This window comes from Narcine bancroftii, chromosome 4 (assembly GCF_036971445.1).
Source record: "Narcine bancroftii isolate sNarBan1 chromosome 4, sNarBan1.hap1, whole genome shotgun sequence".
In the NCBI taxonomy this organism is placed as follows: Eukaryota; Metazoa; Chordata; class Chondrichthyes; order Torpediniformes; family Narcinidae; genus Narcine; species Narcine bancroftii.
This window is the reverse complement of record NC_091472.1, coordinates 293,294,582-293,318,878: the sequence shown is the minus strand read 5'-3', so window position 1 is coordinate 293,318,878 and position 24,297 is coordinate 293,294,582. Positions and strand designations below refer to the sequence as shown.

General features: G+C 39.2%; 1 protein-coding gene across 3 annotated transcripts in view; it reads left to right on the top strand.

The window, feature by feature from the left end:
* The window catches only part of tanc1a (tetratricopeptide repeat, ankyrin repeat and coiled-coil containing 1a), a 124,720-nt gene that overhangs the window by 80,610 nt on the left and 19,813 nt on the right, over positions 1–24,297 (top strand). For all 3 annotated transcript variants that reach the window (XM_069935444.1, XM_069935443.1, XM_069935445.1), the window contains 6 exons: positions 9,971–10,207; positions 15,058–15,237; positions 16,028–16,106; positions 16,916–17,049; positions 20,392–20,515; positions 20,596–20,771. In XM_069935444.1, the coding sequence (XP_069791545.1) occupies positions 9,971–10,207; positions 15,058–15,237; positions 16,028–16,106; positions 16,916–17,049; positions 20,392–20,515; positions 20,596–20,771 (930 nt within the window). The remainder of the gene's footprint in view (positions 1–9,970; positions 10,208–15,057; positions 15,238–16,027; positions 16,107–16,915; positions 17,050–20,391; positions 20,516–20,595; positions 20,772–24,297) is intronic.

The following is a 24,297-nucleotide window of genomic DNA, read 5'->3' as shown; positions in this document are numbered from 1 at the left end:
AAATAGTGTTTAAAAAGGATGAAAATGAAGTGGATCAGTATGCTGGACAAGGCATATAATCAAAATCAATGGCACACCTCTCCAGCTCCCTCTGACCAAACAGGGTCATTGTGTTCCCAGTGGTGCAGGATGCTGTCGAGGCAGCTCCCCAGTGTCAGAGGGGAGGGGAAGTAAAGAAAATTGTCTGGTCACTGACTCGCATGCCAGGTTTATCTGTCTTAGCTGACAAATGTGTGCATCTTTCCCACCAACATTTGCGAGCAGGCAGTGCAAGGTCATCCATGAGGTGCCAGAGCACACTCCTGGCTCGCGCAACCTGTGCCTTGATTTCACACTTGAATGCTCCCTAAGCACAGAGTCTAGATGCCCGTCGCCGTGCTATCCTGTGGTTAAACGGGGCAGGCTGGCAGGAATACATCCGGGGTGTGTCCATATCTGCTGGGAGCCCCCCATTTTTCTGGACTGTCGTCTGATCCTAGGATGCCTTTCCTGCTTGCGTTCCTTTTAGACAGGTGCCTCAAGTTCCTGTGTTGGTTCTCTGTAATGATGGCCAGGAGGAGTCAGGACTGCAAGTTGGCCAAGTCAGTAGTTTTAAGTAAAAGCATTCACCCCATGAGGTATTTGTTTCTGTTAATGGGAGGGCTGGGAATATGCCATCATTGCCGAGTGGTTACAATATATGGGTACGCGCTGCTTAACGTCCATGATACGTTCTGTGAAATTGGGCATTCTGTGACATGGACATTGTGCAAACACCATATTACTGTATATACTTAGCAAAGCTATATGGAATACTTAACTTGTGCTAAATTAAACTGTTTAATTTTTTTCACTTTTTAAACTTTTATGTAAACACTTTCTTAGCCTATATCATACACAATTTAACAAAATGGATCAGGATCATCCACGTCACTGTTCTCAACTTCCTCAGTGTTCCACTGGAAGAGTTTCAGAGTGAATAACCACTATTGATGAACTTCTCACTCTATAATGCCTGAAGGACCTGGTTGATGCTGTTCTTGGGAGGTTTTGGCTTTTTTAGGAATATGACCAGTGTTGTTTGCTTTTTCTCATAAATTTATATGAGCCAAACATTGCATGAGTATTCCTCTCTTTCAGTGAAGTGTTCAGTGTTTGGGTCCATCTCTTCAGCAAGCCTTAAGGTCTGCAAAGAATTTGACTAACACTTAACAGTGATCCTCTTCTGCACCTGCATTTTCCATTTCCCTTACCTTCAGCTATTCACTTTTGCTCTAGCCTCAGCCACTCTTTATTTGTTAGTTGTGCAGGATCCATCTCTAGGAGTTCTTCAATGTTCTCATCATCTATGTCTAAGTTCAGGTTGTTGTTTACCATGCCGATAACAGTTCTATTGATCCTTGCAATCACATCATCTTTTCAAATCCCTTAAAGTCATGCATATACTGGTTTCAGTATTTTTTTTCCATATGCCATTCATGCACTCTTTGGTCACATCATCCCAGGCCCAAGCAAGGTTCTTTACACATTGGAAAATGTACTCCTTCCAGAACTGCATCAGTGTCTTGCCAGTGTCATCAGTTACAGCAATAGCCTGAGCCAAGGTCTTCCTCAGGTAGTAGGCCTTGAATGCTTCAATAACCCCTTGGTCCATTGGCTGGATTAAAGAGGTAGTGTTTGGTGGGAGGAACGCCACTTTGATGTTGGGGTGGAGGTCACCAATGAAAGAGAGATGTCCTGGAACATGACCAAAATCTTGAATAGTATGCCTTCTTCCAAGCTTTACTTCTCCATTTCACTGGCATAGCGATCGAGATGGGCATCCTGAAATAGCATTTGTGTTACCCAAGACTTTTTATTGCTCCTGTAATAAACCAGAAAGATCTGTTTGTTAATGTTCTTGTTAATGTTCTTGAAAGCCCTGGGTTTTTTACTCTTCAAAATAAGAAATGGCTTTAACTTGTAGCCAGTAACATTGCCTCCTAACAACACTATCACTCTCTTTTAAAGCCTGGCAATGACTTAGCTTCCTTATGGATGAAAGTCCTTTCAGGCATATTCTTACAAATAATGAGGTTTTGTCCATATTAAAAATTTGCTGGGACAAATAACCTCCCTCTACAATTAGCTTAAAGAAGGTTTCAACAAATTCTTCTGCTGCCTTCACATTGGCACTCACAGACTCACCAATCACTTTCAAATTATGCAGCGTAAAACATTGTATGAAGCATCTGAACCGCCTAGAGCTAGCACTAAACTCGATATGGTCCTGTTTTTTCTTTAAGCATCTGGAACAAGCTTCATACCTTAGCAGTGATTTTCAATGTGCTGAGAGGGACTTGCTTTTGCGTTTGGTCCTCAGAATATGTCAATAGCAGTTTCTCTATATCTGATATGGGACCCTCTCACATTTTCGTTAGCCTTGATCCTTTAACAGGTGGAGAATTTTTTCTTGGTTTTTGAAGATTGTCGAGTGCGACCTGCCTATATCATGAGCAATACATTCACTGTTTTTCCACCTTTATGTTGTTTAATAACCTTTTTCGTGTCCAAATTGGGAAGATTTCTCCTTTGTCTCATGCTACTGCTGTCATTAGCACTGGTTTTGTTGCGTTTGGGAGCCATGATAGATGGAAAGTACAGTACCTACATACGTAAGCCTTAGAATACTTAAAACATGAAATACACTTGTTGCATGTGGGAAGTTGTGTACACCTGGTTACATCCACTGTGTCCTGTTCTCCAATCGGGATTTCTGAACTCTCTTTATAAGCTTATGGGACCACGGACGACAGACGTATATGTGATTGGACATTGCCCGAACAGACGTTAGGTGGTGCATACCTGTATATACAAGCAATTCCTGATCTGCAAATTTGTTTTAAAAAAAGAAAAATTGATACTAGTTAACTGAGCTGATGGTTCAATTTAAAAAGGTCCATTACAAAGACTGTAAATGTTGTTAAGCTGGAATTTCCTGTGAGGGAGTGCCCATGGCAATGGCTCTTGCTGAACATTCTCTTCATAAAAAGTGACAACAGCTCCTTGCTGACGATTGGAATCAGTAGCCCCTTTCAAATTGAAAGGGCGTAGTGATGGGATTGCAGCAGTCTGTTTTGATGAGTGTTTTGTAGACCCTCACTTCGAGATGAGAAACATCTTGAAGCAGGTGGGGTGGGTGGGAGAGCTTAAAAGATAGATGAGTCAGGGGCCACCTCCGGTGGGGGAGGATCAGAGGGGAGACTGGTCCTGGTTGGAGTGAGGATCGCTCAGGAAGCTTCACCCCCATGGGGCTCCCCCCCTCCCCCCCAATAATGCTTTCTCCAAAGAACATGCATGTCTCTGTGAGTCACTGGCAGAGGGACGTAGCTGAACTTTCCTTCAGCCCTGCAAACTTGAGTGGGTGCTCCCCACTCCGAGTACTCTGATCCTTCCTGGTCACCAGCCCCATGAAGGGCAAGACCACCCCTCTAATGTTGGGGCGTGCAATGTTGATTAAATTGCCTGCCAAGGCACCAGTCACCTTCGTGCTCCCTGGGAAATGGTGCTCGTGGGGGCCCCTGTAGATACCCATGATCAGTGCCCACTCCCTAATAACCCTTGTCTCCACGCCAACAGTATGCCACTGCAGCTGGCCGTGTAGGCCCCATTCTAGGAGGGCAGGTCACCATCCATTCCCGTAAGGTGGTGCCACCATTGACTCCTCCTGGCAGCGCCCATAAAGTATTCCCAATCGTCTGTTGGTCAGACAGACCGGATAAGGTGCTTGCTTCCTGATGAGAGAGACGGACATTGTGGCCCCCCCGCCTCATCCCACAGCCGTGGCAGGGCATGGCTAGTTGTTCGCCTGGCCACTGGTGGTTTTGGTCCTCTTGCCCAGTTAGCTCCTTGGTGGAGTCGTCCTGGATTTCCATAATTTCACAGTGACAGCATTTATGCCCACCCGAGGTCCCCCCATTTTCAGCTATGTCCCCATTTTGGAAGGTCGGCGGGTGCCCTCATGACAAACCTGGGACTGTGTGGTCACTGGTAGGGCTTTGCAAAGGGTCAGGCACATGGGGGAATAAATTTCCTCATGGTCATCACCATCCATCCACACATACCCATCCCACAACCACGTGTCGATCCCCTCCCCCCACTGGACAATGCCTTTGATTTTGCCTAGATCAAGCTGCCGCTGCTAGCCAGCTGCCGAGTTTCAATCAGCTTGGAAGCTGCCTCCATGACTTTATTTTCTAGATTTATCACTTGCACTTCAGCAATCCGCACTGCCTCCTGTAGTGCACAACAGTGCTGTTGCAGGGATTCAATCTCCCTATCTTTCTGGGCACCCTGATTACTTAAATCAGACGTGATATCCCACTGGTGCCTAAGTAGGGAGATCAGTAACCATATAAGTCTCCCCCATGACTCCTCCTGGCCTCGGGGAAACCTTATTCCTTTAGGAGGGAGACTACGTGGTGCTCTATCTTCTCTCCATGGGGTCCAGTCTGCTGATCTAGTCGGCCAGAATGGCATGGCTTCCCAGCTACGTTGCTGATGGTGTTGATTCACCTAAGGATTTTGTATTCGGACTCCGGGTTTCCTTTACTAGCTGCTCCTGTTGGTGAGCAGGTACACAATCGCACATGCACATTTACTAGTACAATCTCCCACATGGTTAATACTCCACGCGTTTCCAACCAAAACTCTTTGAACCCTACTCGCAGCGCCAATCGTTGGGAAAAGTATCAGGTTCGGTGGGCTCACTGAGAGACAAGTCTGGACACGAGTGTTACAATCACATGCAACTTTAACTAACACACAGGAGACAGATAGGGGAGAACGTTAAATGGTACTTGATTACTATATTATTTAAACAACGATATAGACATACACATTGGAACTAGGTTGGACTCTGATACCAGTGACCCTCTATACACGCTCAAACACTTGAGTACACCACACCCACCCACACCCTTACCCCCCCCCCCCACCGCAAGATCCCTGTACCATCAGGGGTGCGGCTCCCTGGAAATACTGAGTACTGATCTATTGTACTTCAGCTCAGCTTCAGTGTTGTGCACAGCTTATCTGCGACACTTCTAGTGATGTCCACTGTAGTTCAGGGCTTGGACCATGAGGCAGAGAGAAAGAATGTGCTGTGCACTGACACTATATAAAGTGTTAATCTCTGCTTCTAGCCAATAATGACCCCAGGTGATTTAATGTAGCCAACGGCAAGGTGTGCACTAATTCGTGGTCGAAGTCCAATCTTGATTGACAGATGATGTGACTTCTGAATAAGTTTCTGACAGGGTGCAATCCACATGTTTCAGACCGGCAGAGAGGCCACGTGCTTCTCTCCAATCCACATAGAACACTGCATGACCAGCTTACCCTCTCATTGTTTTATTACTGTTAAATCAGGGGATCAACCCTAATTTGATAAAGTTATGTCCTTGTTGCAGAGGAGGACAAACTTGATTCAATTTATTATCAGTTAATTAGTTTACCTTTAGTTAACAGTAGAGGCAGCATTATGTCAGTAGCCCATTCATCAGTAATAATTTTGGAATTCCGATCTTCTTATCTCCAGACCTCATTCCGATCTTGGTCTTAGTGTGGACTCAAAAACTGAATTCCAGAGGCAAAGTTTACATCAAGTCAGAATTTTACCAAATGTGTCATCAAAACACCCTGGCAAAATTAAAATCAATGAGAATTCAAAGGGACACTTAACATTGGCTGGAATTGTATCTTACACTAAAGAGAATGGACCTGGTGTTGAGGTCTGAGTTTAAGGCAAGATTTCTTTATGTCATTATCCTAGACCTGGCCATTTTCAGCGACATCAACAACATCTTAAGATCTGAAGTAGTGATGTGCACTGATGATTGCACAAAGATTCCAAGACCCTGTCAGTATTAAGAACTGGGCAAGAAGCATGGTCCAATTACTATCTCCAAGAGAGACTGTGATTGCCTATCCATGACTTCATTGGCATTACCATTGCAGAACCTCTCAACCAGAAATAATGGATACAAAAGCAGATTGTGGGGCCCGAGTATCCCGATCCTCAAAGTCTTAAGGAAGGTTGTGGCGCTATGCTCACCTGCCTGCATTACTGGAGCTTTAACAAAAGAATAAAGTTGGCTGCATGATTGGCACACTATCCAACATTCTAACTATTCACTCCCTCCATCACCAGAAGATAAATATTGTAGAACGTTTAATTTACAAATTAAATTCAGTTGCTCACCCAGGTTACTCTGATGAGCATCCACTAAGAAGAATAAACCCAAGGTACATTAAAATTACATTTCAAGTTGCACACAATCCTTCCTTCGTCTCATGGAACTTATTCCCTCGTGCCATTTAACATCTGCCCAGAAGGACCACAGGTTTTCAGAAAGGCAGCTTTTTGTCATTTTCATGAGCACAGTTTGGATGGGCCTTGCCAACAATGGTCTCACTCCATAAGCTAAAAATATAATGCTGTTTCTTTATGGAAAGCTACCTTATCAAAAGTTGATCATTTATGTATTCCTAAATTATTACTTCATAAAATTCTTTAAGCCACAGGTGACCATCAAAATTTTGTATCTAGACTGATATCTTACTTAATGTGTTCCTGGGAATGAGGACTATAGAATCATAGACAATACAACATGGGTCCTTTGGGCTTTCTAATCTGTCGAATATTTTTTTTTTGCCTAGTCCCACTCATCTGTACCCTGACCATATCCCTCCTTACTCCTCCCATCCATGTATGTGTTCAAATTTTTCTTCAATGCCAAAATTGCATCTGCATTTACCAATTCAGCTGGCAGCTGCATGAAGAAGTACAAGGTACAAAATTATTTTATTGTCATGTAATAAAACAGAAAATATGATACTACAGAAATTTCCTTTTGTCTACTGTAAGGGAGCCAAAGATTTACTATCAGCAAAAATTGCGCAGGGCCCCTTCCTGACGATGCAAGGGGACGTGGCCATGCTAATGAACTGAGCAGGTGTTTTGAAAGACCTCTCCACAAAAAGTATTAAAAAGATTGTTTAAAAGCTCAAAAAAAACAGAATTTTTTTGTCAAAAATGGATTAAACTGGTGCAAAACAAAAACTGAAGCTCAGCCAAGAACATTGAGTGAAAGCCTGATGAGGAGTGACTCAGCTGGCTGAAGCCAGCAGAGCTGGGGAGTCTGCCCAAGATAGAGCCACCATCCTGAAAATGATGGAAACTTTATGCAGTCGTTTTACGAGTATGGAATCAGTGATGAGAGAAGGTAATAGAAATTAAAGAAGTTGTGAAAGAGTTAAATGAGCTAGGGATGTGTGTGTGTTTCTTAAAGGAGAAATGTATGTGTTGGAATAGCCTTTTAATAGGGAAATGTTACAACAGTATTTAGAAAATTGTGAAGATATACAATATTTGTGTGAAAAATGGTATGGATAAAACATTAACGTTTATTATTCTTAATATTAATGGGATAAACAGGGAAGTGAAGAGGAAGAGGGTCTTGGCATACTTAAAGAAATTAAAAGTGGATATAATCTTTTTGCAGGAAACACATCTTACCAAATTGGAACATGATAAATTAAAAAGAGGATGGGTGGGACAAATAATATTGTCATCCTTTGGTTCAAAGGCAAGAGGGTTGGCTATTCTAATTAATAAAAATACACCAATATTAATAGAAGATACCTCAATTGATCAAGCTGGAAGATGTGTAATGACACACTGTAAAATTTATGGAAAAGCATGGACATTTATTGAACATTTATGCCCCGAATTATGATGATGTAGCGTTTATGAAAGACATCGTCCTAAAAACAGCAGAGGAAAGACTAAATATATTAGTTGGAGGAGACTTTAATTTCTGATTGTACCTAATTCTAGATAAATCGGCAAGGACAATAACAAGAGCGAAAGCAGCAAAAAACACAATTCCCTATATGAAAGATTTGAATCTTATCGTTGTATGGAGGCAATTTAAAGTGTATGGAGCCAACAGTAGTCGGACTGGGTAGTTGGACCCCGCAGCGGATCTCTGTCCCCACTCTCCAGTGCTCTGCAGCTGTGCTGTTGTTACAGTGGCGCCATGCCCTCTCCCCCTCATATTCCCTTTAAACTTTTATCCTTTCACCTTTAACTTGTTTTTATCTCAATGGAAAAAGCCTGCTTGCATTTACTCTGTCTAAAACCATCATAACTGTATACAATTATACAATATACAGTTAACTAATTTTGAAAGTTGATTCAGTAAGCACTGATTGAGTGCCACTGATGTAGTGGGCTCTTATTGGCCTTAGGAATGAAAACAATGTGGCATTCGGCAAGCTGGCTAGTTTTACTGTTTGTTTTTGTTTTCTGATTTTTAAAATAATATTAGTAAAATATTCCTCACAACCATATAAAGGTTTAGTGCTTTGACCAAGGTAGCCAGATATATATGTAATTGATAATAAAACATTTATTTTAATGCTTACTGGATTAGAATTCTATAAGGGCTGAGAAGATGCCATCACTCTAATATTTGAGATGGTGCATGAAGGCTAACTATTATTTTGCTCAAAATTAACGAATCAATAAAAGGATTTGGCCTGAGTTAAGTTTAATTTGAGCAGTTCAAAAATGGAAACAATAGCATGTGATAATGGTGACCATTTTGGGAATTTGGAAGGCATCTTTGAATGGCAACAATGATGTCAAATAGGCATAACATGCTTATTTCAAGTAATAATTCTGGAAATACTCAACAGGTTCGGCTATACAGTAGCTCTGTGTCATTTCACATCACTTGAAGTTGCACAATACATTTGTCATGCTCTTGATATTACAAAACCAGTTAATGGTATTGAATTAGTTTTAAATCTACTTGCTGTTCATGTATAAATAAGTTGGTAAACATCAGAAATACTAATTAGAACAAATAAAATGTTGAGGTCAATCATAGTTTTTTGAGTAGGATCTTTTATGTTACCTTAGAACATTCAAAAAACATCTTTTGATGTTAGAAGTGTTGATAATTAAGGTTTTGGTAGTGGATAGAAGTGAGAGCAAGGTGTGAACATCAATTTTATTCTGTGTAAATTAAATCAGAGTTCAATGAAATGGTGGTTATTTAATAAGTTCAACGTGCTCTATTTAAACAATCCCTTGAAATCAAAGATGACTTGTATCCATTCAATCCAGAGTTCAAGAGTCCTCCAATGAGACCAATAGAGAACCATGAACTCTGTCAGATAGGACATGAGGTTACTGACAGAGCAGTCAAGTGGGTAGTTTGTGAAGTAGTGAGATCTTCCATTCTTTACCCAGGGTTGCTTTGTTCTCATGATGCTTAAGCACAAGATTCTCAATTCCATCTTGAATGCTCTTCCACTTTTCAAAGTTGTGGATGAGGATTCCCAAGAGTCATTGGGGATGTTGCATCTTTTTCAAGGAGGTTTTGAAACCATTCTCCATTCTTTTTTCTCTATCTGGCTGTTGATCTCTTCCTAGGCAGAGCTCAGGAAAAATTGTTGGCATTGGGATTTTGCCATTGGCTCTGTGAAAAATGCGTCCTAATGAAATGATAACTCAGGCTTCATGGGGTAGGAGAAGGGATTTAAATTGGTTAATTTCTCTCTCTCTCTCTCTCTCTCTCTCTCTCTCTCTCTCTCTCTCTCTCTCTCTCTCTCTCTCTCTTGAGTTTGGAAGTCACTGGTAATTTCTCGTGCATTGAAATGCCTGCTGTAGGTTTTCCAGATCTTTGAAGTATTATAGAAAGTTATGTTCAGTGTTGCCTTGTAGTTTCGTGCCAGATCTGATCATTTAATTTTCTAACAGCCTTTTCCTCAATTAACCATTGCCATTTTTTTCTGTTCTATTTTGTAATTAGTGGAGACATTTTAATTATATATTTTGCATTTTCTTCTCTTTATAGCATTATTCTAATTTTGATATGTATATGTAAGATATCTAACGGAGAGGTTGGAGTAATATTCTGTTTTTTAATACAAAATGCAGGTGAGTCGGTTGTTGATTTTGGGAGGAGCCAGTGTGAACTATCGAACTGAGGTCTTAAACAATGCACCCATCCTTTGTGTTCAATCACATCTTGGTCATCAGGAAATGGTAAATCTACTTCTTGAATTTGGAGCTGCAGTCGACCAGGCTTCTGAAAGTGGCATTACACCCTTATGCCATGCTGCAGCTACAGGACACCTGAATATTGTGACTCTTTTGTGCAAGAAAGGAGCTAAGGTAATGGAATTGATTACTAACATTAGATTTCCTTAATAATGATTCATAAAATGGACTGAACTAACAAATAAAATCTATGATTTTCATCATTTGGGCTGATATTCTTGAGGCACGAGAAGCAAAGAAGGAGCTCCATGAGGTGCATTCTACAAAATTAAAATTCCAAAAGACAAACTGCAGTTTATGGTCCCTTGGGATCAAATGAGGAATCGATAAATGGATAATATTAAAATAAGGTATCATAGAACACTTAGCACAAGAGGTGCTAATGTTGTTTATACTTGTTTCTGGGGCTGTAATTTGCTGAAAAGTAATAGTATGTGGAAAATACACTTGTAAAAAATATCCAACAACTAATGACAAGATAAAGATGCAGCATAAATTCAGAAATGGCATTATATAGGGATATTTTCAATATTCTATCATTGACTTTGCTAAAGTGGCATTTTATCCTTAAATTTTCTTGAGTTCCAAAATGTGATCCATGACATTTAATCCCCATGAAATGTGCTACAGTATACAAGTCATGTAACTAATGGAAAAAGTAATGTTAACCATGTGATAATTGCCTATTCACTAAATGAAGGGGTAAGTATCTTCACTATTAAGTTTTCACTTTTTGTTCCTGACATTATAATTGTTAAGCATTAATTGTTCTGGCAGAATGGATTGAAGTACTCTGTAGGCGAGTCAACATCAGTGGAGAGAGTAGATGACTTATTGAGACATCTATTTGGCATTTTCTTTTTGTTTTTGTTAAATCCCTGTATATTGCAGACAGAGCCTACTGGCAATAGAGATGTGCACAAGCTATCCACAGCAGTAAGCCTGGGGCTTTCAATGTTCTAACCTGAACTTTTAAAAAATTCTATATCTGATGTCCAAAGGTCTTCTACATGATTTTATCAGAAACATTCCATATTGTGTATTCATTACTTCATTTATGAAGGCGAATGTGCCACATGCAGCCTTTATGACCCTATCTGCCTATGACACCACTTTCAAAGAATTGTGTATCTGTATTCCCAGATCCCTCTGTTCTACCGCAGTTCCCAACCATTACTGTGCAAGTCCTACCCTGGTTTGTCCTCCCAAAGTGCAACACTTCACACTTATCTGTATTAGGTTCCATCTGCTATTTTGCAGCCCATTTTTCCAGCAGGTCCAGATCCCACTGCAAGCTTTGAAAGCTTTCCTCACTGTCTACTACACCCCCAATCTTAGCGTCATTGGCAAATTTGCTGATCCAATTTACCATGTTATCTCCCAGATCATTATAGATGACAAACAACAATAGACCCAGCACAGCTCCTTGAGGTAGACCACTAGTCACAGTCAGAGAGGAAATCGACTATCACACTCTGGCTTCTCCTGCAAAGCCAACTTAATACCTCTTCCTACAATCAGGAATTGAATCTTCTCAACCAACCTCCCATGTGGGACCTTGTCATAGACCTTACTAAAGTTCATGTAGACATCATCTACTGCCTTACCTTCATCAACTTTCCTGATAACCTTGAAAAGCTCTCTAAGATTGGTTAGATGTGACCTACCACACACAATGGCATATTGACCATCCCTAATCAGTCCCTGTCTATCCAAGTACTTGTATATCTAGTCTCTTAAGATACCTTCCAACAAATTAATCACTACTGATGTTGGCCTATAATTTCCCAGATTATTCTTGGATCATTTCTTAAACAATGGAACATTAGCTATCCTAAGGCACCTTACCCATGGCAAAGGATCTTTTAAATACTTCTGCTATGGTCCTGACAATTTCTGCAAGAGCCTCTCTGGGTCTGAGGGAATATCTCCTCAGACCATGGGGATTTATCTACCCTTAGTAGCCTCAATGTAGCAAGCAGATCCTCTACTGTAACCTGTACAATGTCAATGACTTCACTGATAGTTTGCCAATGTACTTCGAAAGACTCGTTGCACATCTTAAGATCGTCCCCAACCTCTTTTGGTCCATACATAGATGACTACTGATCTTCAAGAAGACCAGTTTTATCCCTTGCTATCCTTTTGCTCTATCTGTAGAAGCCCTTGAGATATTCCTTCGCCTTGTCTGCCAAAACAACCTCATGACTTTTATCCCTCCTGATTTCTTCTTATCTGTTTTCTTGCACTTTTTGTATTGAAATACCTCATTTGTTCCTTGCTGACAATGCCTTCTTCTGAACCAGAACCTTAATATTTTGTGAAAGCTAAGGTTTCTTACACCTGTTAATCTTGCCTTTAAATCTGATAGGAACACGTATACACTGTATTCTCAAAATTTCACTCTTGAAGGCCTCTCACACCTTTGCCAGAAACCAACCTGTCCCAATCCACACTTGCCAGATCCCTTCTGATTTTGTCAAAATTGGACTTTCTCCAATCTAAAATCTTAACTCGAGGACCAAACCTATCCATTTTTATTGTTGAAACTAATGGCATCGTGATCACTAGATCCAAAGTGTTCCCTTATACACACTTCTGTCACATTCCCTGTCTCATTCCCTAAGAGGAGATTGGGACTTCTTTATGTTAATTGAGGAAATTTACTTGCTATTACAGTCTTGATTTTCTTGCAACTATCTGCTATATCAATACAAATTTACTCCTGCAATTCCCTATTGGGTGGTGTATAATGTAATTTACACAGTCATCCTGTTCTCATTCCTCAATTCCAACTATATAGCCTCAGTACATCCTGTCTGAGCACTGCAATGACATTTTCACTGACTAGTAGCACTACCCTACATCCTTCAATCTCTCCCTCTCTATCACATGTCAAACAATGGTACCCCAGAACTGAGCTGACAGTTCTTCCCTTCCTACCACCAAGTCTCACTAATGGCCATAATGTCATAACTCTGCATGTTGATTAATGCTCTAATCTCATACGCCTTCGCTACAATATTCTGTGCATTGAAATAGGCGGCACAGTTGGTGTAGCAGTTAGCTCAATGCCTTTACAGCGCCAGTGATTGGGACCAGGGTTCAAATCCTGCACTGTAAGAAGTTTATATGTTCTGCCATGTCTGCATGGGTTTTCCTTAGGGGCTCCGGTTTCCTTCCACCATTCGAAACATACCAGGGGTGTGGGTTAATTGAGTAAATTGGGCGACACAGACTTGTGGGTTGAAATGGGCTGTTACTGTGCTGTTTGTCTAAATTTAAATTTATAGATGCAACTCAGAACATTATTCCCTCCACGCCCAACCTTTCTATTTTTGTCTTTGTCTGCATGCCAAACAATATCTTTTCTACAACCTTTCTCTATTATCTGCTCTGGTGCTCTGATTCCCATCTCCCTTTTTCTCTAGTTTAAACCCTCTCTCTGGAGCAGCACTTGCAAATATTCCTGTAGGTATATTGGTCTCCCTCTAGTTCAAATGCAAACCATCCTGCCACTACAGGTCCCACCTCCCCAGATCCAAAAATCTAAAGCCCTCCAAAAATCTAAAGCCCTCCCACCTACTCCATCTTATTATCCACTTATTAAGATATATTGTCCTCCTATATTTTTTTAGCCTCACTAGTACTTTTCGAGGGTAGTAATCCAGAGATTATGACCCTCAAGGTCCTTTAACCTATTTCCATGAACTCATTTTACAGGACCTCATCATCCTTCCTATCCACATTATTGGCCCCTACGTGGACCACAACTTCGGGTTGCTCACCATTTGAAAATGCTCTGGATTCAACCCATGATGGCCCTGGCTGCCATTTCCACCACTTCGTCTGGTGAATTAGAAAAAGACCTTGCCTGACTTCACCTGGTCTTACTTGGTGGAACCTTTTTGTTCTCCCTTCAGGGTGGCTGTCACTTCCAGCACTTGCACCACTTCCTCAGCCTCTGCTTGCCAAAGCCTCTACTATTACACTGAACCATTCACACACTGGCTGTTCCACTTGAACTTATCTTATTTTTATTGGCCTGCTGGCTCAACTTCTTTCAGTAATCTCCAACCAAGTGCTGAATCCCGATTCCTCCACTCTTTAAATTTAAAGACAATTCAAATAAAGCTCCCAAAACTCTGTTCTCACAGTAATCCCCCTCCAATTAGACTGCTACTACAACCATGCTAATTCCTCGGTGCTCATCTTCTCTTGTGTCTCCATTTTACTACTCCACTACAAGGTTTTCTTCTCAGACATGCTGACTTTAAATAATTTTTTTCTTCTCTCTCTGCGAGTTCTGGCATGCCCTACACTCCTGCCCCATCCAACGTCTCCCCTTCTTGGATTTCTACTCCGCTGCTCTTTCTAAGACTTGCCTCTACAGCCACGTGTCCTTCCTCAGTACAAGGTGATGAGAGACATTTATCATGTGGATAGCCAGAGGCTTTTACCCAAGGTTGAAATGGCCATCTTGAGGGGGCATAATTTTGATATGCTTGGGAGTAAGTACAGGAGGGATGCAAGACGTAGGTTTTTCACATCGTGGTGGGTGAGTGGAATTCGCTGCTGGCAACGGTCGTGGTGGCAGATACAAAATGATTTTTCATTTACACAGAACTAAGTGGGGAATTAGAATTGATGGGATTCCTTCAAAAGCTGGTATAAATGATGGGCTCAGTGGCCTTGTGTATGGTGGAAATGTGAAGACGTATTCAAATGCAATGTACAAACTTATATTAGGTATAGCTAATAACTCTGGTTTAATGTTGGGATGGTTAGTAAATCATCGTGACTATATTATTATGAAGCAAGAATTATAAATGTGACACTGCAGACTGGTGTGTTGATATTTACTACAGTTTAGTGTTGATTTGTATTCCAAACTAATTTAGTGCTATTGCTATCACAGTGAAGCAGTTTTGTATTTAAAATGTTATAAATGTTTTAACTCCCAGGTTAACTACACAGATAAAAATGGCCAATGTGCATTGGTTCATGCTGCTTTAAGAGGACATTGTGAAGTTATTGAATATTTACTCAAAGCAGATTGGACATTAAGGAGACAGCAATCTTTCAAGAAAAGTCAAGCTCTCCAGCAAGCCCTAATTGCAGCTGCAAGCATGGGGCACAGTGAAGTAAGTTTTTAGAAATTTGATTGCTTATATTATATGCTCTTAAAATGGACATTTTGAGGAATATTCTCTATAACATTTGAAAGAGGAACTATTTTAAATTTTTGAATATGATCCTTCATTAGATAACCCTCTGGAGGCTCTGTAATGGAATGAGCTTGGGTAAACTAATTCTGTTGCATATAGTATATTGGAGCTCAACTTTTTCTGAAATACTACTGTATGATTTACTTAAATCCTTTAATGGAAAACGTTCAATGTAAGATCTTGCGAATTGCTGTCTGTTAAATTTATTTTGATAGTAGTTGCAAGAGGTATCATAGCTGGCTTTCATAAATTTCCAGGTGGTGGTAATACAACTAAACATAAAATAAATAGAAAAGGATCAAGAAAAAAGTTTCAATCTTGCCACATATGTTTTGCAGTATATTTCAAATCATAAAAAATAGAAGATATTCTTTTAATCAGTTTATTCATAAAGAATGGACTAGAAAAACAATTTATATGTTTTAGTTTGAAGACACATTCACAGCAAAGAGAGATGAGTGAAAGATTTTTCTAGGGTGAGGAGAAGAGCATCAAAATATGAATTCTAATATTTATTTTATTTATCAAGACCTATATGCAGTCTGTTGACCAATAGCAATAAACAACACTGATAATTTCATGAAGATAGAACTGGTTGACTTCCATTTGCCAGACATTTACTTAAATCCTTTAATGGAAAACGTTCAATGTTAGAAATTATTTGTGTTCACTATAATATCACAAGTAAATGCTTTCAATTTTATAGATTGTGAAGAATCTTCATGCTCTTAACGGTGAACATAGAATAGACATCAATAGCTTTGATACTCTTTGGGGTGAAACAGGTAATTGAGGTCATTTTGTGTTTCCAGTATAACTTGTATGCTGTATGTTAAGGATTATATGTATTTATTATTTCAGAAAGCAACAAGTTATTCATGATGGGTATAGATATACAAAAGGCTAGATAATATTGAAGATTCTTCACATTACTCAGTGACAATTAATGTAATGTCTGTCAATCAGGGTAAAAAACTATTTATTTTGTTAATTTGGCCTGTTTATACTAATCTAAATAAAAGCAAATCAATTAGTTACTACTGTTACAAGTAGGAGCTCACCAAAAGGCATGTCTAATAATTAGTGAATTAAATTGCATGTATGAAAATTGAAACCACATTTGTTATTATTATACAAAATTTTTAATCAGTAAAAAATAAGAGAGAGTGGAAATGGGATGTTAGCAGCAATAGATAAGAAGTTCTAATAGAAATGAAGAGTTTTAATAGATGTATGAATGGGAGGGGGAGCTATTTCCATTGCTTGATAACCAGAGAATGTAAAATTAAGATAATGTGTAAAATGCGAGGAGGAGAAGAGAACTTTTTTTTTAATGGGACATGTATTGATGCTGAACACACTGTCTGATAAGTTATAGAAGTACTGTATGTTCAGTTGCGGAAATCAAAAGGAATAGGATGTATACACGAGATCGAAAATATTGCAGAACAATAAGGAAAAGCAAGGGAATGGGACAAACTGAATGATGCTATCAAAGATGCATCGTAGTTACAATATGCCAGATAGCTGTCTTTCACATTTTGTGATTTTAAAAAAATTTTGTGTACCAGTCATTTTTTTTCCTCCACCTTAGCTCTCACAGCAGCAGCAGGAAGGGGTAAATTGGAAGTATGTGAACTTCTTCTGCAACAAGGAGCTGTGGTATCCCATCTCAATCGAAGGGGTATTTCTCCAGTATTTGCTACAGCAAGGCAGGGCCACTGGCAGGTAAAATATTTTGTGTAGATTGCAGTAACATCTTTAATAGCTTGCAACATTTATTTTATTATTCACAATACAATTACAGGTCAGTATAAGGAAATTTAGGATTGCTGTAAAGGCACCCCTGTTGTTTGTAAAAGTATGTGTTAATCCTAATAGGATTTGGACACCAGAGGTTCATCTGCTTATCCTCTGCATTTCTTATTTACAATGTTTAGAAAGAACTGACACATTGGTGAACTGTCCACACTGTCAAGAGTACTGGAGAATATTTGATATCCCTTTGATAGAAGTATCTAATTTTTAAAATATAAAAGTATATCTTCTTCTTTTTCTTTGGCTTGGCTTCGCGGACGATGATTTATGGAGGGGGTAAATGTCCACGTCAGCTGCAGGCTCGTTTGTGGCTGACAAGTCCGATGCGGGACAGGCAGACACGGTTGCAGCGGTTGCAGGGGAAAATTGGTTGGTTGGGGTTGGGTTTTTCCTCCTTTGCCTTTTGTCAGTGAGGTGGGCTCTGCAGTCTTCTTCAAAGGAGGTTGCTGCCCGCCAAACTGAGGCGCCAAGATGCACGGTTTGAGGCGATATCAGCCCACTGGCGGTGGTCAATGTGGCAGGCACCAAGAGATTTCTTTAGGCAGTCCTTGTACCTTTTCTTTGGTGCACCTCTGTCACGGTGGCCAGTGGAGAGCTCGCCATATAAAACGATCTTGGGAAGGCGATGGTCCTCTATTCTGGAGACGTGACCCACCCAGCGCAGCTGGATCTTCAGCAGCGTGGATATATAGAAAGAGAAAATAGGAGTAACTGCAGGTTGTTTAGCTTTTCAAGTCTGCTTCACCATTCAGCATGTTTACCGACTTCACTGCCCTGTTCCTGCCTTCTTGTATCTGTGATATCTTTGACATGGAGAAATATATCAACACACTTTGAAAATTAATTTAAGAACTTGTTCTTCACTGTTTCCTGTTGTAGAGAATTTCATTGGTTCATTACTCTCTGTATGAAAATAATTCTCCAATTCTTGGTTCTTGATGGTGTATCATTAAGGCTGTGACCTCGGAATTTGGACTCTCGTGCGCTCAGGAACATTTTACTTGTATTTCATCTGTTTAAATTGTATAGTTTCTATGAGAACTCCTTTCATTCTTCTATATTCCAGTGATTATAGGTCTAAATGACCCAATAGCTTGTACATCACCGACATTCCAGGAACCTGTCCAGTAAACCTTGCAGGAAAGCATGAGATGATTAGATTCATTATTAATTAGATTGTGCAACTCCTCAAAAGTGAAGCTGTTTGTTTGTGCCTGCATCAACAAGATCTAGACCAGCCATTTTCAGTGAGGGCCATATGGTCCTCCTGGCTGGGGGTCACAGCACATTTAAGGGAGGCCATGGATTTAAATCGTTTATAAGGAGACCCCCAAGGTGTATGGAGGCATGAAATCTGGGTAGATGAAATATTTTTCGGGGAAGGACCTTGCTGCCAGGCTTTGCTGTATAGTTGCCAAGCAACGCAAGATTTGTTCAAGGTCTGAGGCATTTGGAGTTGGCTTGAAATGACTCAGAAATTGCAGAAAATTAACAAGGTTTTCAGAGAGTTCCTTACTTCGACATGATTATGTTTGATTAACATGAAACCAGCTTTGGTATTGATTTGCCTTCCATGTAGTTTTCCTCTTGTTCAATCGCCTTCAATTCCAGGAAATAAATGTGCAGGTCCAAAGGTTTTGCTCCATATACCTCACATCTGCCAGTGCTGTCATTTTGCTTCAAGTTTTCGTGTCAGGTAGTGAATGTGTTTCCTTCTACTAGCTTTTATTGAAGAGGGTAGTGAATCTGTATCTCCTTCTGCTAGATTTTATTGAAGGAGGTATGTTTTTGGTTTTTTTCCCCCATAAAATTGAAGGCTGCTTAGAGCTAACCCATGTAAGAAGTGCTTGCATTTTGTAATAGCTAATTTTCCTTTGCAAAAATAAAGTGTCAGTGGTATTGAGTTGAATACTTATCGTATGGTTTCATTACATCTCTGCAAACCCCTTCTTTGCCCATGTGTTTGATTCATTTGAATACATTTTGTAAAGAAAATTTGATGAGGCCAAGAAGAAATTACTTCAAAACTCTGAGATAATTTTGAGAGAACACTAATGCTCAAACCTTACTGAAATATCACAAATGTTAGAAAGGGGGTTTCTTGCATCATACAAGTGAATTGATTGCTAAAAGTGGAAATGCTCATAACGTCGCTGAGTTACTTAGTTTACCTTCAGTGACCATAATAGTATTTAGTCAATTCCTTTGAGAATTGATGAGATGGCAAGGGACACTGAAAAAACAATTTAGTATTTCATTACAACCCAAGAAATTCTCTTTGCAAATAGACGAATCGACTCTGCAAGAGAACGCCACTTTTCTCTCGGCTTATGCCAGAATCTGGACTGGAAACAAGCTGATGGAAAGGATGTTATTTGCCGGAAGAATTAAAACAAATACTAAGGGACTGACTATTTTCGAAGTTAAAATTTACATAAAGGAGAACAGTATTCTATCTGAAAACATGGTTTCCTGTGTAACTGATGCTGCCACTTCAGTGGTTGGACAATGCAGAGCATACATCACACAGCTAAAATCGTTATTCCTTCACTCTTTACATTTCATTATGTCGTTCATAGGGAGCACTTAGTGGTTAAAAACTTAGGATGATATTTAAATGTTTTGCTTTCAATTGTCATAAAGACTAAACTTTATAAAATCACATCCCCTCAAGACTGTCTATTCCAGCAGCTGTGTGGTGAAGAAAATTATGAACATTTCCAGATTCTGCTGTTGCAAGAGGTGAGGTGGCTGTCCAGAGAAAATTGTCTTCTTCGTTTTCTTGCACTGTCTTTCTTTCTTATTAAGACCATGGAGAAAAACTCATTTATTCAAAGGCTGACATTTTATCTGGCAGAATGTTTTGCTTATCATGTATGATTTAATAATTAAAATCCTTGAAATGTAAACCTAATAACATTGTGACATACCTTCATAACTTAACACACTGATAAGGCAGATCATGAGTATCTTTTTGAAGGCATTTAGGAATGGACAAAAGATACTATCCTCACTTAGAATGCAAGCATCCTGTGAAAGAAGCCTTGTAGATTATCCCACATAGACAAAGTGAGTTATTTCTTTCAAAAGAAACATAAAGCAATAAATACATTCTGATTTACTACGGTTGAGATGGAAAATGGTAAAATTGGTTCATATTAAGCAGTTGTTCAGTTTTGGAGTTGAATATTTAAGTGGTAAAGACTATAATTCTGTTCAAGAGCTGATTAATTTATTGTGTTGAAAATTTAGATTGCAGACCTATTGTTTCGGCATGGTGCTGATGTGAACACAACAGATAAGCAAGGTCGTACACCACTTATGGTGGCTTCTTGTGAAGGACATGTGAAGACTGTTGAATTTCTACTTTCAAAGGGTAAACTAATGTTCATCTCTGTTATGTTATGGAGTTATAATTTTCTTTGTTATCAATATTTTGTATGGTTTTGATCTTAGGTGCTTCCATATCCTCAGTAGACAAGGAGGGGTTGACTCCCTTGAGTTGGTCCTGTCTGAAGGGGCAAAAACCTGTGGTTCAGACTTTGGTGGAGAGAGGTGCATCCATTGATCACACAGATAAGAATGGCCGCACTCCACTAGATCTGGCAGCTTTTTATGGAGATTCTGACATTGTGAGTACCATCGAGCTTTAGTTTATCAACTTTTAAAAATTCCATCTCTACCAAAGGATTATTGAAATTTTTCTATAATAAGTATTAAAGGATGAATAGTTTGTGTCATGTACAAAACACCAGAGGCTAGCTTGTCCTATGACTGAAAGAATCAAATGCTTTCAGGAAAGGCATTGTTTTTATTTTAGAAGTGTTTGTTGCAGAGCCCACAAAGTTTTGCTTTATGATGGTGATTTATTGCTTTTTATTTCTAATCTTCAGACTTCACTGCCTTCTACGCTTTTTTAATTTCTCATTTCAGTCAATTTTCAGGTTATAAGTTAAATCTTCATAAGAGTGAACTTTTTCCTTTGAATAATTTGGCACCGATAAATACTAACCATCCTTTTAAAATTATAAGAAATCAATTTATCTATTTAGGTAAATTTTCTCACCTTAATCAAACATGTGAAAGGGGTGCTATCCAATTAGTTGCCCCCTTTGGTTGGTCAGATCAACTCTAGTAAATTGAATATATAACCTAAATTTTTATACCGTTTTCAGACATTGTCTGTTTTTATTCTTATCTTCTTGTATAAAAACTAAAAAGAATGAAGATTTAGCCTTGTCAAACTTTAGGTTTTATTATTAGGCAGTCAATATGCAAAACCTTACATTCTGGTTATACTATATTAACCATGAAGATTGTCCAATATGGATCTCTTTGGAATCTAATTCTGTTACAAAATTTTTTTCTCATCGTGGATCCTCACTTCCTATATTTTAAAATAAATTAACTAATAATCTGGTGGTTAAACATACTTTGAGGATATGGATACAATTTAGAAAACATTTTTGTTTAATGAGATTTACTCTTTCTAGTCCTATTTTTTCAACCTTCTATGATTGAAGTAACTTTTAAAGAATGATATTGATTGAGCATTAAATATCTTAAAGATTTATTTGTCGAAGGAAGTCTCACTTCCTCTGAATGACTTTCAGTAAAATACAGTCTACCAAATACTCAATTTTCGTTATCTGCAGATTAGAGATTTTTTATGATCTCAATTATGTACATTTCCTAAGAGGACCAATAAGAATTTAATTGATGTAATTTTAAATTTACAACCTTTCTATAATGGTTAAGCATCGAGTCCACGCTTATGAAGATCCAGCTGCGCTGGATGGGTCACGTCTCCAGAATGGAGGACCATCGCCTTCCCAAGATCGTATTATATGGCGAGCTCTCCACTGGCCACCGTGACAGAGGTGCACCAAAGAAAAGGTACAAGGACTGCCTAAAGAAATCTCTTGGTGCCTGCCACATTGACCACCGCCAGTGGGCTGATAACGCCTCAAACCGTACATCTTGGCGCCTCACAGTTTGGCGGGCAGCAACCTCCTTTGAAGAAGACCGCAGAGCCCACCTCACTGACAAAAGGCAAAGGAGGAAAAACCCAACACCCAACCCCAACCAACCAATTTTCTCTTGCAACCGCTGCAACCGTGTCTGCCTGTCCCGCATCGGACTTGTCAGCCACAAACGAGCCTGCAGCTGACGTGGACTTTTTACCCCCTCCATAAATCTTCGTCCGCGAAGCCAAGCCAAAGAAGAAGAAATATCTAACATCTATGATATGTTGTTGAAAATAAGAGAGGCCCCCTCAAATATAATTTAAAAAGCCTGGGAACAGGACCTACAGCTCTTAAACTCTGAAGAAACTTTTCAAATTGGTTAATATCTCATCTTTATGTGCCTGCCACTCCTAAAATTTAAAGTAGTCCACAAGGATCACATGTCCAAAGGCAAACTATCTCGTTTTTATGCGAATGGAGCTCCTCATTGCAATAAATGCATCAATGGAACAAAGTATTTCATACTTTCTCTCTACTTTTTAAAGTTGATTTTAAACCTAATACCTTAACTGATTGATTTGGTATTGTTGGGGAGAGTGACATAACTAACAGCATTTGAGTTGCATGTATTAGCTTTTATTTCTCTTCTGGCGAGGTAGGCAGTGTTGCTCAGTGGCTACGTGGCAGTGTCATGTTTAAATTTACAGAAGATTAGATGCTCAATTTTCGATTTGAATTTAAATTTTCAAACACTATGGGGATCCTTTTTGAATGACTTTTATAATCTTTGATTTGTTATGAAGGTAGAAATGTTGATTAATGAGGTAATTTATCACTGATAAGAATTCTATCTTTTTTTGGCCAAACAGCTTCTTTCTTCGTAGTGGGTTTAGATTTTCTTTTTTTTAAATAAAATAATAAAATATCAATACAATATAATCTGTGATTAAAATGTAGGGTATCTTGGATAAAATTATATGATTTAAATGTAATCTATCTTCTTGATTTTTAACATATATTTTTGGATGTGAAATTTCAATGTTACTATAAATATTGAAAAAAACATTGTTAATATTGAGTTTGAATGTATGCCAAGCTATGTAGAAAAAGAAGCAACTTAGAACAATTACTAGATTTCAAAATGAGAATGTAGATTCAAAGTTATCGTAGCAACAAGTTCCAAAGAGCAGGATTGATTACAATTGAAGCATCTTCCACCAATGATCAGTTGAAGTGCTAACACAGAACATCAACCAAGACTAGAAAGGATGTAAAAACCTTTTATCCATTCATCACTTGAAAATAATTGGGGGGGGGGGTGGGGTGGTGGTGGGAGGGAGTGGCTGGAATCTTTACTTTTAGATATTTGCACAACTCTCTTTGAATCGGAGAATTGAATGCATTTCCAATGTTATGCAAATCCCAATCAGTCACTTGGTGTGTTTAAAAAAATATATTGTCACTTTTGATTAATCTGCATTTCTTGACCCTTGGATATTGACTACACAGTAACTTTATCAATAACCATAAGTTCTCTTTACATCCACCACTGTTTCAAAGTAAGCATCCCAAATTTCTCTATCCATGTAAATCTCATCTCTCCGGAATCATTCTGGTAACTCTCTAAATAACACTTTTACATCTTTCCTGAAGAGTTGTACTTGGAGCATGATGCGCTGCTCCATTTGTGGCTAAAATGGTGTTTCATAAAGTTTCTTGTTCTTGTGTTCTATTTATAAAGCCCAGGATTCTGAATGCTTTTTGTTTAACCACTTTCTCAACTCACCCTACTACTTTATACAAAGCAAGTGACCATGGAAATAGTGAATGCAAGATTGTCATCTACCAAAATTCTTTAGACTCAGAATCAGTTTCTACATTTTGGGAGATGTCATCATCCACCACCAATTACTCTCCCAGTCTTTTGTTCTGTGCACCCTGGATCTCCTTCACAAACCCTATGATTCATTCCACAACACATTTCCATCTCTTTTCACCCACATTATCACTAGTGTTCCCACACCACAACTCCACTAATATTTACCCTCTCCATCATTGATCTTGCATCATGCTGCCGTTGACTTTGCTGATCTCCATTACTCCAATCCACTGCCTGCTTTAGTATATAGACTACACTCCTGTCCGAGTTCAGCCACATTCTTTCTGTGCTTCCACCATGTGATTTCCCTTG